At 54.3% G+C, this 15,441-nt stretch overlaps 6 protein-coding genes across 6 annotated transcripts; 2 read left to right on the top strand and 4 right to left on the bottom strand.

The window, feature by feature from the left end:
* Positions 1 to 615: 615 nt before the first annotated feature.
* Positions 616 to 3,567, bottom strand: Z519_08463 (uncharacterized protein; the record flags this gene model as incomplete). The annotated part of the gene is made up of 1 exon (XM_016766191.1): positions 616 to 3,567. The coding sequence occupies one exon, from the start codon at positions 3,565 to 3,567 to the stop codon at positions 616 to 618; it is 2,952 nt and encodes a 983-aa protein (XP_016617349.1).
* Positions 3,568 to 6,534: 2,967 nt separating this feature from the next.
* Z519_08462 (uncharacterized protein) lies at positions 6,535 to 6,948 on the top strand (the record flags this gene model as incomplete). The annotated part of the gene is made up of 1 exon (XM_016766190.1): positions 6,535 to 6,948. One exon carries the CDS (start codon positions 6,535 to 6,537, stop codon positions 6,946 to 6,948), a length of 414 nt encoding a protein of 137 aa, XP_016617348.1.
* A 345-nt stretch (positions 6,949 to 7,293) lies between these two features.
* Z519_08461 (uncharacterized protein) lies at positions 7,294 to 10,121 on the bottom strand (the record flags this gene model as incomplete). The annotated part of the gene is made up of 3 exons (XM_016766189.1): positions 7,294 to 8,985; positions 9,062 to 9,445; positions 9,510 to 10,121. 3 exons carry the CDS (start codon positions 10,119 to 10,121, stop codon positions 7,294 to 7,296), a joined length of 2,688 nt encoding a protein of 895 aa, XP_016617347.1.
* A 459-nt stretch (positions 10,122 to 10,580) lies between these two features.
* Z519_08460 (uncharacterized protein) lies at positions 10,581 to 11,485 on the top strand (the record flags this gene model as incomplete). The annotated part of the gene is made up of 2 exons (XM_016766188.1): positions 10,581 to 10,610; positions 10,667 to 11,485. 2 exons carry the CDS (start codon positions 10,581 to 10,583, stop codon positions 11,483 to 11,485), a joined length of 849 nt encoding a protein of 282 aa, XP_016617346.1.
* Positions 11,486 to 11,936: 451 nt separating this feature from the next.
* Positions 11,937 to 13,707, bottom strand: Z519_08459 (uncharacterized protein; the record flags this gene model as incomplete). Its single annotated transcript, XM_016766187.1, has 3 exons — positions 11,937 to 12,952; positions 13,035 to 13,119; positions 13,282 to 13,707. The coding sequence occupies 3 exons, from the start codon at positions 13,705 to 13,707 to the stop codon at positions 11,937 to 11,939; spliced, it is 1,527 nt and encodes a 508-aa protein (XP_016617345.1).
* A 192-nt stretch (positions 13,708 to 13,899) lies between these two features.
* Z519_08458 (uncharacterized protein) lies at positions 13,900 to 15,316 on the bottom strand (the record flags this gene model as incomplete). Its single annotated transcript, XM_016766186.1, has 4 exons — positions 13,900 to 14,233; positions 14,293 to 14,454; positions 14,496 to 14,842; positions 14,915 to 15,316. The coding sequence occupies 4 exons, from the start codon at positions 15,314 to 15,316 to the stop codon at positions 13,900 to 13,902; spliced, it is 1,245 nt and encodes a 414-aa protein (XP_016617344.1).
* Between the last annotated feature and the right edge of the window lie 125 nt (positions 15,317 to 15,441).

Raw genomic sequence — 15,441 nt, 5'->3', positions numbered from 1 at the left:
AGACGAACGGGACCAAAGAGGAATTGAATACCCCGGTATGAGAAAGCAAAATAAATGAAAAAAATCAATACCAAAGTCAAAATGAAGCCAGGACGAGGTCATATTTACGTGCCGCATGGCAGAAAAACCCGGACGAGGTCGTATTATGTGCTGCATGCCAGACAAGACGGATAGAAGAAACCAACCCTGTTTTCCTTCCCCCCCTTCCTCCTCCACTCGTGTCGGTTGCCTAGCGCAGAAGACACACCCCTTTCCAAACCGGAACGAGACCAAGCAAACCACTGGATATGAGGACACCCCCAAACCCCTCTTGGGCGATGACGGCGATGGTCATATCCCGGTGTTCGTGCGGTCTTGTTCGCTTTGAGTGCTCTTGCCGCTCTCGCTCCAAAGGTTCTGGTGCTCTTTCGCGGTGTTTGGTTCAAACCCCAACAAACATCACAACAAATCAAATACTGCTAACTTCCTCCCCCGGTTTGGTGTTGCGCCTGTGTTTGTAGGGGCATGTTGTGTCCACAAAGAGACAGGACAGACAGACACAAACACAAGGGCAGAGGCGTGTGCAAGATCTACATTACCCGCGCATTCCCTCCTCTTTTCACCTCAGCTTCCCGTTTAATGCATGCCGTGATGGAGAGCATATTTGTGCCTCTCCAAATCTCTCTTGATACCCGCCTCGTAACTGAGCTTGCCTTCGCCGCCGCCCTCTGCGTACGTGGTGTAGGCGTTGCACTCATCTTGGAAGCCCTGGCTGGACCAGTAGCTGTTGGCGTCGATGGCGTCGGGCTGCTCAATGTACTGCAGACCCATACCGCCGTCGGCGTGCCAGATGATGTGGCAGTGCATAACCCACGCACCCGGGTTGTCGGTCTGGAAGCCGATGACAGTCCATCCACCCTGGGCGACGCCGCCGGGACCCGCGAAGCCGAACAGCAGCGCCGTATCGCGGCGGCACGGGTTGGCAAAGTTGAGCGACGAGACCTGGTTGGCCGTGAAGACGCCCTTGCCTTGGCCCAGCACCGAGAAGTCGTGGCCGTGCAAGTGGATCGGGTGGGACGTCTGGAAGTTGTTCTGGATCACAAAGTAAACCCAGTCGCCTGGAGGGCCGTCCAGGACCACCGCGTTGGAGTACCTGGAGCTGTTGAATGACAAGGTAGGCAGCTCGGCCATGGTCCTGAGCGTTGGGTTCTCAAAGTCTACGCTGACGGTCTGGTTGCCCAGGACAGTGGCGCTGTTGCCGGCAAGATCAAGGAGGCCACCGAAGTACCATCGGATGATGGGGCCGTAGCCGGCGAAGGTCTGGGAGCCACCGTTGCCACCCGGGAGGAGCTTAGCAGTGTCGGTAAAGTCGTCAACGCTGCCACCATTCTTGCTGACGTACGGAACAAGGCTGGCCAATGGTTCGTCCTTGCAGTCTGACGCCGGGGTCAGGCTGAGAGTCTCGGAAGTTGGGGTACCGCAGGTGCCCTTGTAGGTGAAGACAGGGTTGGCGATGCCGAGACCGTTGTTGACGTTCTGCACACCGCAGCCGGTCTGGGTGATGGCGCGCATGAAGTATGCGCCAGGGGTTTGGTTCATCTCGACAATGACGTTGTATCTCTGACCAGGGTTGACGTAGAGACTAGTGGTCTTGTATGGCACGATCGGGGTGTAGTCGGAGCTGATGACTGTCATCTCGTGGTAGTCAAAGTGCACGATGAAGGATGATTGAGCGGCACTGTTGATGATGCGGAACAGATGCTTCTTGCCGGCCTCGACAGTCCATTGAGTGGCCTGTCCGGTGCTTCCATCTGGAGACTTGTTCTTGCCGTTGACCATGTAGTTGACGGCGGCAGGGAGCGGTCCTCGGAGTCTGGCAATGTTCCACGCCATCTGGAAGATGGTCTGGCCGAAGATCTCGTCAATCATGACATGGCCCATGTCATAATCATAGTTGGCAGTCGCAGGTCCGTGGATGACGACGGGTCCTCGGATACCGCCGCCATACTGTGACAGGGCGTGAGAGTGGTACCAACCGGTTCCATAAGTCGACGCCAGCCACGTGTACGTTCGGCTGCCGCCAGGTGGGATGGCACACTCGGTGACACCAGGAACACCGTCTTGATCGTTAGTGCCAATCTGTCGGATACCGTGCCAATGGATGGTAGTGGCGTTGTCGGTCAAGAGGTTGATGACAGTAATTTCGACAGTGTCACCCCAGTTGACTTCGATGAGGGGACCAGGAGTTCCACCGTTGATCGCAAACGACGGCCGAACAGTGCCATCAAAGTTGATGCTAGCGTCAGTGATGGTGAATGTGTAAGACTTGGTTTCTCCTGTCGTGTAAGGCTCATCTGTGTCGTCGCCGACTGACTTGCCGCACCACTGGCTACGGTCGTCTGCCGTATTGTCAGAGCAGGTAGTCTCAGCTAGAGCAGACACCGTCTGCGACGGAGCGCAGGAAGTAGTCGAAGTGGTGGTGGCGCTGCGAGTGGTGGTGCTCGTGACGGTTGCGGCCGAAGTTGTTGGAGTGAGGCTGCTGCTCGTCGTGCTCACAGGGTCAGCGCTTGAGCTAGTAGTCGAAGCTGCGCTAGAGGTTGAGGAGCTGGTGGGATCGGCGCTGCTGGAGGAGCTAGTAGTCGGCGAACCAGAGGATGAGCTGGTTGGAGGATCGACACTGCTCGAGCTGGTGGTGCCGGGAGAGCCGGAAGAAGTACTCGTTGGAGGATCGACACTGCTCGAGCTCGTAGTGCCAGGAGAGCCGGAAGAAGTGCTGGACGTACCGGCGGGATCAGCAGAGCTGGTAGTGGACGAGGTTGAGGTACCAGCTGGGGGGTCAATGGAGGAGCTGGATGTTGTGCCGGGGCCAACCGGGGGATCGCTCGAAGTTGAGCTTCCAGAAGGACCCGACGACGTCGAAGTCCCAGCAGGAGGATCAGCCGTAGTTGAGCTCCCAGAAGGACCATACGAACTGGATGTCGTTCCGGGTCCAACTGGAGGATCGGTTGTGGTTGAGCTTCCAGCAGGACCAGAAGTCGTGCTCGAGCCTCCTGCAGGAGGATCGTTTGTGGTGGACGACGAGTCTCCTCCCGAGGGGCCAGTGGAGGTTGGGTGGCCATATGTGCTAGACGACGTCGGGCTACTATCCGGGCCGGATGAGGTAGGGTGTCCATACGGGCTCGTCGAGGTCGGGCTTGAATATGGGCTGGATGAGCTTGGGCTTCCAGATGGACCAACAGATGACGAAGTCCAAACTCCAGAAGAGTGTGAGCCCCCGCCGTGATGACCAGATGATGATGAGCTCGAACTTCCCGAATGATCATGGCCGCCGTGACCATGCCCATCGCCTCCGTTGCCGCCAACGGGGGTTGTTGTTGTTGACACTACCCCGGTACTTGATGCAGTCCAATCTTGCCATGGTGCGGTCGGATATTCAGGTCCGCAAGTCCATGCTTCTGTAATAGGGCACACGGTGATTGTTCTGGTTGTAGTCACCACCACGATCTCGTCAATATCTGTTGCCTTGTTGCCACCCCAAGCGAGGGTTTGCAGCGGCAAGACTGCCGCCGCATAAAGGAGCGACCGCATAACAATATCAGTAGGAAAGGAGTGACAAAATGAAAACGAGAGGACGAAAGCAAACGCTTTCAAAGATCACGGGTGAGAAGAACGAATGTGAGAGCAGGAAGAACAGGACCGACGAGGATGGAAGCCGTCTTGAACTTGTACGTGAACGACGGCGGTTCAACGTCGGGAGAGCCATGGTGCCGGGGGTCTCGCTCGAAGCAAGCCATTGACTCGATGCGATGCATGACTTCCGGGCACGGGTTACCACTTGTGAGGTGCCTTCTACGGTAAGAAACAAGATCGTCTCCACTCGGTATGTGAATGTTCCAGGAGACAGGGGCGGACAGCTGATATCAGTCAAGCCGTGGCTGACGGGCACGGTTTGACTTGTGGGGCAAGACCGCGGCCGACTGGGGAATCATGTGCTTGCGCCGCGGCTCAGGAGATTATCACAGCGCAGGGAAAAGGAGAAGCCAAGCATAGGCATTTCTTGCATGGAGAGAGCGCCCACGTTGTTGGTGAGAGATGGTTGAGTCGTGGATCAGACAAGACAACAGGGGAGATTAGATCCTCACGAGCCCAGAACGGCCAAGGCTAAGATGGACTGAGACACCACAGGCGGCGCGTCGCATGCGGGACTTCGGAAACCGATAATGTCAGAACCAAGCTTTCTCTTACCGAAGATGGTTGAGACTATATTGTCTGAAGCGGGTGCAAGTCTTGGGCTCATACCTACCCTACCTACTCGTTCGTCTGGCTCAAAAGCCCCAGGAATACGCTCTGCTGTTCTTCCGTTGTGCCACGGAAGAATCGAAGCGGAACCTCCCCTCTTCTTTGCGTCCCTCGTGCAGCGTACCTCCCGAGGACGTAATGATGACGACGCACCTTTGTGGCCGACTGCCATGCGATCCGTGAGGTTTGAAAGCCAAAGGCAAAGCGAGCTAGTGCGGGCGCGAACATCTTTTTCCCTCCCCTGAGTTGAATTTTCCATCCCACGTCTCTCGGTATAGACGCGCTAGTCCCAATCCGGCCCGCGGCAGACCCTTTTCGGATAAGCTAAAGGGCTTAGTGGGGCAAGGGGGGCAGCCACGTTTTTCTCTTCTCCCACAACATCCCTGCCATCTTTCAGCCTCGTAACTGCGCTCTTTAACCCGTTTAGCCGGGTATCTAATTAAAGGAACAAAATATCATCATGTGGAAACGAGCTTTTCCAGCCTCTCTCGCCATCGCGCTCCGTGATCCCAGAAGGAGCCCACCACCTCTCCAGCGGCCTCTTTCGGTGATGTTCTGCATGTAAGCAATAGTTGTATGGAGTAAGTGGAAATGCTCAAACATGACAATTCAAGATCTCTGGATCTGGGGGGAAACCTTCGCATGCGTGCGCCTCCAGATTCAAGTGAGAGTCAGAGTAGCGAGTACGGGAGACGGCCCTTGGAGTGCAATGAATCAACGTCTCGAGTGGCTTGTGCTATACCAACTGGGCACTCGAGCGCAAAAAGGGCCGCGATATCTGGAAGCAGACGTTTTGTTATGACCATGATATTTCAGGGCTACCCAAAAGAACGCCTCAACTATCTCAGGAATGGGCGGTATGTTCCTGGAACGCAAGGCCATTGAGGTGCTTGCTGTGCCGTCTGATCCGCATGCGCACAAGTAACTGTCGACCTCCCATGCCAGTAAATTCTGTTGGCGTCCAACTCAACGACGGCCAATAGTCACTGTCAAAGATCTCTCGGTGGAAGAACTCATAATCCCCATCACCTCAGTGGCCAGGTCTGCTTAGATCAGGTGTGCCACTTTTGCGGCATCTCTACGCACCCCGCCCGTACCTGTATAGACCATGAGTGAGACCCAAGCACGGAAATGTCACAAACTGCTCCTCTGGGAACGCCAGGGACATCCCCCGTGTGGAGTCGGAGGCTGTCGTTCTTTCGTCTAATGCATGAAATTCTCTTGATATCCTATCTCTTTAGGAAGAAAACTCGACCACGCCCACCGCAGGGCACTCGCGTCGCAGTCTGTCCCAAGCTGAGGTGTCTGAAGCTGGAACCCATGATAATACGGAGCTAAAGGGTCCGAGTGTCCGAGGGTCCGCGTTTTGATTTTGCTTACCAAGCGGCGATGACACTATCTGTGCAGTGGGGGAACTCACTCCTTTCGACGAACCAAGTAGGTCCCCAGAACAGCAGCCATCAAGGCAGAGCAGACAGGGCAAAGCGAGTTAGGGGCTACGCGGTACAAAGTATTGACATCCTAAGAGGCAGGGGTTTGATCATGATCGCCATGCACCGAGAACTTCCTTTACCCATATCTTCGCCCAACCGTAAGTCTCTCTGTGAGTCGACTCTGAAACAGGTTAAGGGCTCAAGCCAACCCCGTACCCGACGTCCCTATTTGTACCAGGTATGCTACGACAAGATTTCGGAGTAAGATTGCCGCTGGTGATCACTGACGTGGCACTGCGCGAGTAGATAGTTTGCATGTGCATATATATATCAATTACTCCGTACAAGGAGCCTCCGAAGAAGTGGGGTTGATCATCAATATCAGATAACTGTGTCTGTTGATACGTAACTGTACGGAGTAGTACTGGGTAATGCGACGTGGCCTGCCCCCAACCCTTTCGGGTCAAGGGCTGCGCTTCTGTACGACTCGTGCTTAACCGAGCGCACGGTTTAGGAATAGAGCCGCTTCAAGCTTTTCCCGCCCGTTTGACCTTGACGTCTGATGGGAAACTTATATCAACAACCGTGACACAAGATGACTGACTGACTGACTCTCCTGGAAGTTTTTCATCAGCGACGAAACAACAACAACAACAACATCATCGTCATTATCTATAGCAATCGCATACTCACCGATTCGTATTCGAGACGTATATACATACGGAGTAATACCTATCTCTTTTTTTCCCATATTCGCAATCCCAAGCGAAACAATACATGCATTCCTAATAAAACACCGCCGTATACCAAAAAGAAAACAATCATGCCCGTCTCCCAATCGCCCTACCTCCCGCGCATAGTTGGCGGCTTCGGCATCTTCGCCTTCGGCCTGGGCGTCAACGCGCTCTTCAACCCGCGGTCGGCGCTCGCGTTGTTCCAGTTCCCTCACCCGGGCGCCCGCGCCAGCTCGATCGAAGACACGCCCGAGGGGAGACTCGTCGAGAGCGTCATGATGCTCGAGGGCGCGCGGACCATCGCCCTCGGCACGGCGCTGATGTCGACGTCGTACTTTGGCAGCCGCCAGGCTCTGACGGTCATGGTGTGGACGAGCACGCTGGTGGCCGTGGCAGATGGGTTCATCAGCCTGCGGCAGATTGGCGGTGGGCAGTGGGGTCATTGGGGGTTTGTCCCCGTCGGCGTCGTGATCGGGGGCTTGCTGAGTGGCTTTGCTGACTAGCTATATAGAGGGCCGGCCTCGTCTGGAGTGTCATGGAGGGTTTGCCATGTCCCGGGAGTACCTATATGGCTGCATGTCTGACTGTCGCCCTTGTTGTTAGAGGGACTTGGAGAGGATGACTAACGAGGTCTTTGACCCCAATCTCCCCTCTGTTCGTTTACGGCTTCTGCATCTCGAAGAAGCAAGAATGAATTCTGCCCACCGGGCCATTACGGTCTGACCATACGGACAAAGAACTTCCTTCAATCCCCCAACCACCTCTCATTCTATACCCCGTCGAGCATACTTCTTGAAAAATACTCAGTCCCGTTCGGATACCTGCTAGGGATTTCGACTGAGCTCTATCTACCTGGCGCTATGAGCAGGTATTGCATCCCACTCCATGCCCTTGGCAGTTTCGATCCAGTCGTACCAGTTGACCTCACCGCCCAGGTCCATACTAGGATCGATGGAATCCACCTCCCAGTTGGAAAACACGTCGACCGAGGGGTCGGCATCGGCCCACAACCAAGCGTGGAAACCAGGTCCCATGGTACGACCATCTGCCCAGTCTTCCGGGATCGTGGGAAAGGAATTGTGTGATTGCCCAAGAGTCTGTTCTGAGACCAATTCGCCGGGAGCACCCATTGTGATTGACGATTTAGGGTCCTGGATATTGGTGCTCTCTATATTTTGGCTTCCCTTCTGTCCATCCATACCCTGACGCATGGGTTCAAACGTCATATCAAAGCCCAGATCCCCGGAGGTACCTGTAGGAATAGTTCTCGCTGACGGTGGCTCTGGGGGAACTTTGTACGTTGGAAGGTCGGCAAGCCCAGCGCCCGGAGTTCGAGACACGTATCCGCGGTCACCCGGTTCCGCTGGGATCGCTACGAGCTGGCGCCATCGCTCACGGAAGATGTCGACCCCAAACCCGGTTGGAAACGGGCCAGAGCTTGACGGCACCGGGAGTTTTTGGTCTCCCATCTCTAGCCTTGCCGCGGCCTGTGGATCTGCTCGAAGCCTTTGGATCTCGTCGTCGCGATGCTTCCGTGCTTTGCACATCAGCTTTCGCAAAGGAATCCAGATGCGCAAGTCCTTGTCTATTGGGGCCCGGGCTGGGATCAGCCAGTTGCTGTGAAGGGCGACCCAAGCCCTCTCCACGATCGGCGACCAAGGGCGGCGTGAGATCTCGATCATGAGGTATACAATGGCATGCCAATGAGTGTGGCTCTGATAAAGCCAGCGCCAATGCCGACATGCTTGTTCGGCGTTCAGTGCATGATTGTACTCGGCGACTTCAATTGCCGAGATCAGCAGCTTGGTTCTTATCTCGTCCGAGATGCTTTCGCTGGAGGTAGAGAAGAGGGCAGGGAGGAAAACAATGAGCGTCATCTTGGCCATGACCATCCGCGCGACGGTGACTGCGACCCAATAGGCAATATTCCCAGATTCGCTCGCGTGCTGAAAGTACTCCTGTTCGAATTTCCGGTAGATCTCATTCAAGAGATGGCTCTGGTCCTTGAGGTCAGCCACCCCCGCGTCTGGACCACGGGTCATCATCTGCCTCATGACATCGACTATCCCAGCGGAGATGCGTGCAAATGTCATATCAGTCACGCCATAGCGCTCTGTAGGCATCAGTTGGGACTCGGGATCGATGTCTGCATCGTTAATGTTCAAGGGGATTTTTGTGTCGAAGCTGCTCTTCGCAATACCAAGGTCCGTCCCTTGGTCCTCCGAAGCTCTCAAATCCAGCCTGCACAGAGTCCACCAGAGCCTTCGCCGCATCTCAATCTCAAAAGGAGTCAGATGCTTTAAATGGGCTCCATCCCGCTGCAACCCAAGGTACTGGGCCATCCTGATGACGAGTCCAGTCATCATCCACACGAACCTTGGGCTGTCATGTCGGCGAGCAAGACACAGAAAAAGAGCGAATGCTTGAATTAGAACCAGATCAGGGATATTGAGGAAGTCTGCCTTGGCAAGGGCATGCTCCAGGCCAAGACGATACTTGAGATTAAGGTCAGATTTTGAGAAGCCAAAGTTGGTCAAAACCTATTGGGGAAAGATGGTCAATATCATCCTCAGTCATATGTCCGAACACCGACGTCGCGGCTCAGGGACGACTCACATCATCTTCCTCCATAGAGGTGATAGCGGCGTAGTAGATCGAGAATATTAAGGCTTCATTAGATGGTCTGAGGGGAGTCCTGCCCGCGCCGCCTAGACCATTGATCATCTTAGTAAGGGTCGGAATGTGGACGATCCGCATAAAGACATTCACGTTTCGCGAGAAGACGTCCACGAGAAACGGTACCTGTGATGGCAAGGGGTGGAACTCATCCAGGTTGGGAGCTGAGAGACTCAGATTGTGTCGAAACAGGAATGCATGGCGTTCCGAAGGCGTCCGCTCAATTTCCTGGGTGGACGATGTCTTTCCAGGAGATGCCTCATCCCATGAGCTATCAGAATCGTCTCCTACCAGCCCTCGGGTATCCGTCTCCAGGCAGTCGAGCTGCGGCGAGAGTAAGCGGGCCATTCCGGCAAGATGAAGATGTGACCACAAAGCGCCGACTTACCTCATCATCGACCCGAGACCAAAAGGCGCTGCTCACATAGTGGCTGCGGCTGGCATTCTGCAGGACCAAGCGGCCAAACTGCTTGCGAACACGGCTGATATCGGTGGCGGGTGACAGATCCCTGTGGTGCTCTACATCGCGGTTCTGGCTAGAGCTCCCGGGAGAGTTAACTTCAGATGAGTCGCCGGCGGTCGAGTGAGCTGCTGCACGTGCACGGGCCTGCTCCAGCTGGCCGCTCAGCTCCTTAACCAGCTGCTCGAGATTCCGCAACCGGTCCATGACCTTATCAAGGTCTGGATTGGCGTCCTGCGGTACCGGGGCACTTGATGCCGGGGCATTGTTGGTGAGGCGATTGAAGCGGCGCGCCCACCTCGGCGGGCGGTTGGTCGACGGAAAGACACAGGCAATATTTGCCCGGCTGCAGTTGGAGCAGGGTGACTGCTTGTCACAGCGAACCTTGCGATTGCGGCATACGAGACAGCTGCGCAACTTGGGCGCCTGGACAGGCGCTGTTGACGGAGCACTGGCAGGGGCAGCAGAAGCCGCGGGTTTTTCGGAGCTCGACCCTGAGATAGACACCGACTCTGTGACTGAAATTAAGCCTTGCGACATGCTACGGTCGGAGGAAATGGGCGCTGATATGATTCTAGCCGATCGGTGGTCGCAGTGTGTAGCGGAAAGACTGAGGCTTGCTGTTGTACCGCCGCTTACAAAAGTAGGGGCCTGAACTAGCCTGAAGCAGCTACTCACAACGCATCAGAGTCCATTTACCAATGAATTCTGTTCCGAGAAGTGCGCGAGAACGCACCGAGACACACGACGGCTCAACCAGCTCCCCGAGTTCAATGGCGATGTAATCGAGAGCTGGTCGCGCCTGTTAAGGGCTGATATATTTCAACCATGGGGTGCCTCTCGAGCCCTCTGTCCTTAGCCATCAATCCACTATACCTTGAACAGAAAGTTCCGTCAAAGATTTAGTTCACGCAGTCTCTTCCGAGCGAACGCCCCTGTGAAGTGGAGCCTGGTGATTTTTTGTAAGCATCAAGTACTACAAACTCCTGAGCACCAACGATGGATCCTTCGTGCGAAGAGTGCATCAAAGTATTAGCTCTTTGATCCAAGTCTAATGAACACGCTCCACTGACCACATTTCCCAGGGCACAATTCACAAAGGCCAACCTCAAGGCAAGGAAGAAGAGGTTCACGGTCTGAATACTTACGTTGTCGGCAACCGGACCAATCCACGGGGTATCATAGTCGTCTACTCAGACATTTTTGGCTTACCGCTGCCCAACAACAAATTGATCGCCGACGCCTACGCCAAAAGCGGGGAATGGCTTGTCTATCTCCCAGACTTCTTCAAGGGAGATCCAGTGCCCCTCAAGACTGCCGATGTCCTGATTCCGGTCGATGCAAAAAAACAGTCGGCGTTTGCAAAGTATACAGGCATTCTCGCAAGGGCGCCGTCGTTTGTCATGTGGATGACGAGGCACAAGGAAGGGCCTACCAATAAGGTCTGCATGGATTTCTTGCAGGCATTGAGGCGCTCGACTCCCCCGAGCCAGAAGATCGGCATGGTGGGATTCTGCTGGGGCGGAAAATATGCCATTCGAGCGGGGCTGGAGAGCAATATGATCGAGCTCGACGGCCGGAAAGTGCCGCTTGTAGACGCCGTGGTGGCCTTGCACCCGAGCCATTTAGCCTTTCCGGGTGACGTCGAGGCTTTGGTCGTGCCTGTCAGCATAGGGTGGGGACTGGAGGATGTGGGCGTGAAGATTGAGCAAAAGGGCAAGGTGGAAGACATCCACACGAAAGCAAAGGCGGCGGGCAGAAAGTTGCCAGAGGTGGAGCACAAAGTCTATAAACCGGGACGACATGGGTTTGCTGTCAGAGGCAATCCAGACGATCCAGAGGAGCGGGCATGTTTGGAGGACTCGATGAAGCAAGTTCTGGACTGGTTCGCACGCTGGCTTTGACAGATCTTCGAAGGGATCTCCCAGTTGCGAAAACGATTGGGCTGGTAGTGGTCCAAGGACCATGTAATGAGACACGGTAAGGTTGGACGATTGATGACGGTAGCTTTGGTGTTCAGCAATACCCTTCTCCAAATTGACGCCTAGTAGATATGTTTGTTATGATCGGTGCAGAAAAACACAATCTGACTTCGAGAAACCTGACAGGAATGAGTCGCGCTCGCAAGACATCGTATTCTCGATCAAGATATCGTGCAGAAAGGGGCGACAGTTTTGCCATATCCAGGCCAGCACATAAGCCACAAAGAGATCCATTTTTTGGTCCTGCACCGTCTGATATCTCAACCTTTGAACCCACGTCTCGAATGCTCAAAAATCCCATAGTCGGCTCAACCCTCAAGATCAACTTCCGACAGTCCAAATCTCTCGTATTTTTTCCGTGTATTGTCTGTGATCACAGAAACCATCGATAATCGGGACTAGCGGGTCCTGCGGCGAGGAGTTCCGAGGGAATATCCTTCGCTTCGACGGTGCGGCCGTCTCGGGTATCCCTCCTCTGGTTGTCGATGATCATCCAGGCGCCCAGCAACAACGTGAGGAGACACCCGCAGGCTCCGAAGATTGCTGTCGTCAATAGGGCAGGCATGTACTTGGGGGCATCCTTGTTCTGGAAGATATTGCTCGACACCACGCCCATCATGCTGGCGAATGGGACGCCAATGGCCGTCAGCATCATCTGCTTGTTCTCGTCCTCGATGTTATTGTTGTACCACACGTCGAGGATGACGCTCGGGGCACTGGTGCCCCATGTCATCATGAAGCAGGCAAAATAGACCACGTGGAGCTGAGTGTGGACGTCGACCGCCGCATAGATGATGAAGCCGATCCAGGTGAAAGCGAAGCCCATAGCGACAAAGGGGAAGGGGAGGCGGGTGTAGTCGGAAGCAAATGCCAAAAGGATTAGCATTATCGCACCGGAGATGTTAGGCGCGACTGTGTAAAGGTTCGTCTTAACGGTGGAATAGCCTAGCCGTGAGACGATGACGGGTAGGAACAGAGACATCGATTGGAGTGGGACGCCTAGGAAGATTTCAATCCCGAGAATGATCCAACTAGTGGGGTGCTTGAAGATGGCAAGAGCGGACCTGAGATTGAACTTCTCCCCCACGACTGAGGACGAATCGACCTGAATTCGGTAGAACACGAGCTCCTTCTCCTCGGGCGTGAGGAACCTGGCGCTCTGTGTATCGTACAGCAGATACCAGAATGCAAAGATGGCGAAGAGCATCGTGCAGCCGCCTTCGATAATGAAGAGGTACCTCCATCGAGCCAGGCTACCCGATTTGATCTGTAAGACACCAAACGAAAGGAGGCCGCCGAACGCGGAAGCGATGGACGAGGCGGCGTAGAAGATTGCAAGCCGACGAGCCTGTTCACCACGGCGGTAGGAGGTCGTTTGATAAAAGATGACTGCCAGAGATGAAGTGTATCAGCACCACTATAATTCCACATGGGACAACAGCGGAAAGGAAAGATATGGTTGGGAACTTACCAAGAGGGAAAAAAGCACTTTCTGCCATGCCCAGAAACCATCGTAGAGCAAGCAAGCCGCCGAAATTGTAGACGGCAACAACCATCTGTAATAGGTTCAGTCCATTAGATTCAGCCGATCGAAATGGAAAAAGTAAAGAAAAATAAAACCCCCCTCCCGAAAGGTGTCGTGCTGGCAGCGCCAACGTGTACGCGAGACAGTTATAGCCACGTAGACAGTCAGAGAATGCGAACTGGCGAGGACTCACCAAGCTGAAGAAACCGAAACTCATCATCATGATGGGCAGGACTCTGCTGCGGCCATACTTCTTCCCGGCAACGCCGAGGAACGGGGCGGTGAGGACGCACGGCACGAAGAGGACAGACAAGGTGATGTTGTAGTCATCGCCGGTGAGGTGCAGCGTCTCTTCCAGATGGGCCGTCTTCGCGTTGCCCAGGTTCGACTTGTCCAGCGAGTTGAAGTGGTACATGACAGCTAGGGTGGGGAGGATGCGCAGGTCGAATTTGCGCACCAGGCGCCGCTCGGCGGCCGGATCGATTGCGACGCTGGCGGACACGCAGCGCGTCTCGCCCAGCGACGTCGTTGTGGCTATACCGTCTTCTACAACCTGAAGGTCCTTGGTCGAGTCTGCTGTCGCGGCGGGGCTGGCAGTCTTCATCCTTTCAGTCGACATTCTGGCAGATGTGTGAATAATAGTCGCTGTTGTTCCAATCGGGGCGGGGACCGGTAGTGGTGATGTTGTAATTTTCGTTTGCGATGGAGTAGCCGGACGGAGATGCGCAATTTGGTTTGGAGCTTGAGGGTATTTGTGCTGGATATCGATACCATTTCGAACTTGACTTGAGAGAGGATATGGCTATTTATGTTATTGATGCTCGAAGAGGCAGAGGTAGAGTTTTGCATGCATGCATGCCAGGTCGGATTCAATCCTCTCCGCAATATTGATGATGTGTTCGCCGCTGACTTCTCGAAGGCTGGCCACGGAGCTGATGGTAAAGAAAATTGAGAGAATTTCGTTAAGAATGACGGTAAATGCGGTCATGGCCACGAAGCAGTGTAATCCTGTTACCAATTCTGGCCTTTTTGCCTCTGCGTCCGAGGACCCCGATGTAGCCTCCTCGAAATCGGATGCTGTCAGACTAAGTGTTGTGGTGTTGGTAGTGTTAATGAACGACGGCCTCCCCAGAGCCATAGCGAACCTGATGGCACGGATTAGTCAAGTCCATGGAGCATAATGTAGATAGGATGCTTCGTCTACCATTTGTCTTGCATGTAAGCACCCCACCACGATCGTTTTCTCCGTCGCTTTATCGACTCGGGTATACTCCAGTTGGAGAAGTCAATGTTTAACCCGAGATCATGGCACATGGCCACAAGACACCCAATCGCGGCATACATTCCGGGGGCGCTGGTGCTCCTGCTATGATTAGCCAACCTGATAGTATAAAAAAGAAAAGGCACCCAGATCTTCCCCGTAAAGCTCTTTGGGTGAAAAGAATTGCTGCTTCAATAGTCTCAAGTGTAGGAGACCGCGCTTCCAGGAGCAAAGATGCAGTCGTATCCTCGATCAGAACATTGTTGTGGAGCCCTTCCAGCTCCGGAGATGTATATTTTGATAGAATGGCGATTGCATTTGTGAGAAGCCTGGACTGCTTCTGGCTTCTGATGAGACTTTCGTCAAGTAAAGGGATTGCTGGGTGAGATCTCTCGAGGAAGATCATCTGAACCACTGAAGCACTAGGCTCTATCGAGCGAGCACGATGGGTTGAAAAGGCTGACGCCACCGATGCGGACGAAGATGCGCGTTCCTTCCACGGATCAGATCAATCAATGCAACTGAGTGGGCACATGGATTATACTCAAAAGTAAGCCTCGTGTACCGGATCGTTGCCGACGGGTTGGTTTCGCTCAGCCACAAAATAGACATCGTCAGTACCACTCAACCCAATGTATTTTCCATCGATCCGATTCTTTCGTCCTTCGGTGGCATTCGCGGTGGGAACGACCACATGACGACCACCACCAGAATTGGCTGGTGTCCCGACTGATTTTTCCGAGGTACCATCACGAACAGGAGCACTTGACTTGGTGGGTGATCGGGCTCGACGCTTCCTAGGAGATGGCTCCGAGCTGAATGTACATGGGATCGATCGTCTGCTGCACAACGCACAAGCACCTTCCGCATCCCGAACACAGCAGATGCGGCGATGCCGACGATTGTCACAAGGCTTCTGCTTCCGCGATCGGTATTTCCTTGCGGCGGGAACCCTGGCTGAAGCCATGGCTGGGAGGAGTTGCAGTTCCTTGCGCGAACTTCAGTCTTGCTAAGATCAGATACAAAATCAACATGATCGACAGTGCGAGCCGTAAAACATTAGAAGCGACGCGCAAAAATACCTTGATCATT

This window comes from Cladophialophora bantiana (genome assembly GCF_000835475.1).
Source record: "Cladophialophora bantiana CBS 173.52 unplaced genomic scaffold supercont1.13, whole genome shotgun sequence".
Taxonomy (NCBI): Eukaryota; Fungi; Ascomycota; class Eurotiomycetes; order Chaetothyriales; family Herpotrichiellaceae; genus Cladophialophora; species Cladophialophora bantiana.
Note: the sequence above shows the minus strand (reverse complement) of the source record. Positions and strands in the feature narration are given on the sequence as shown.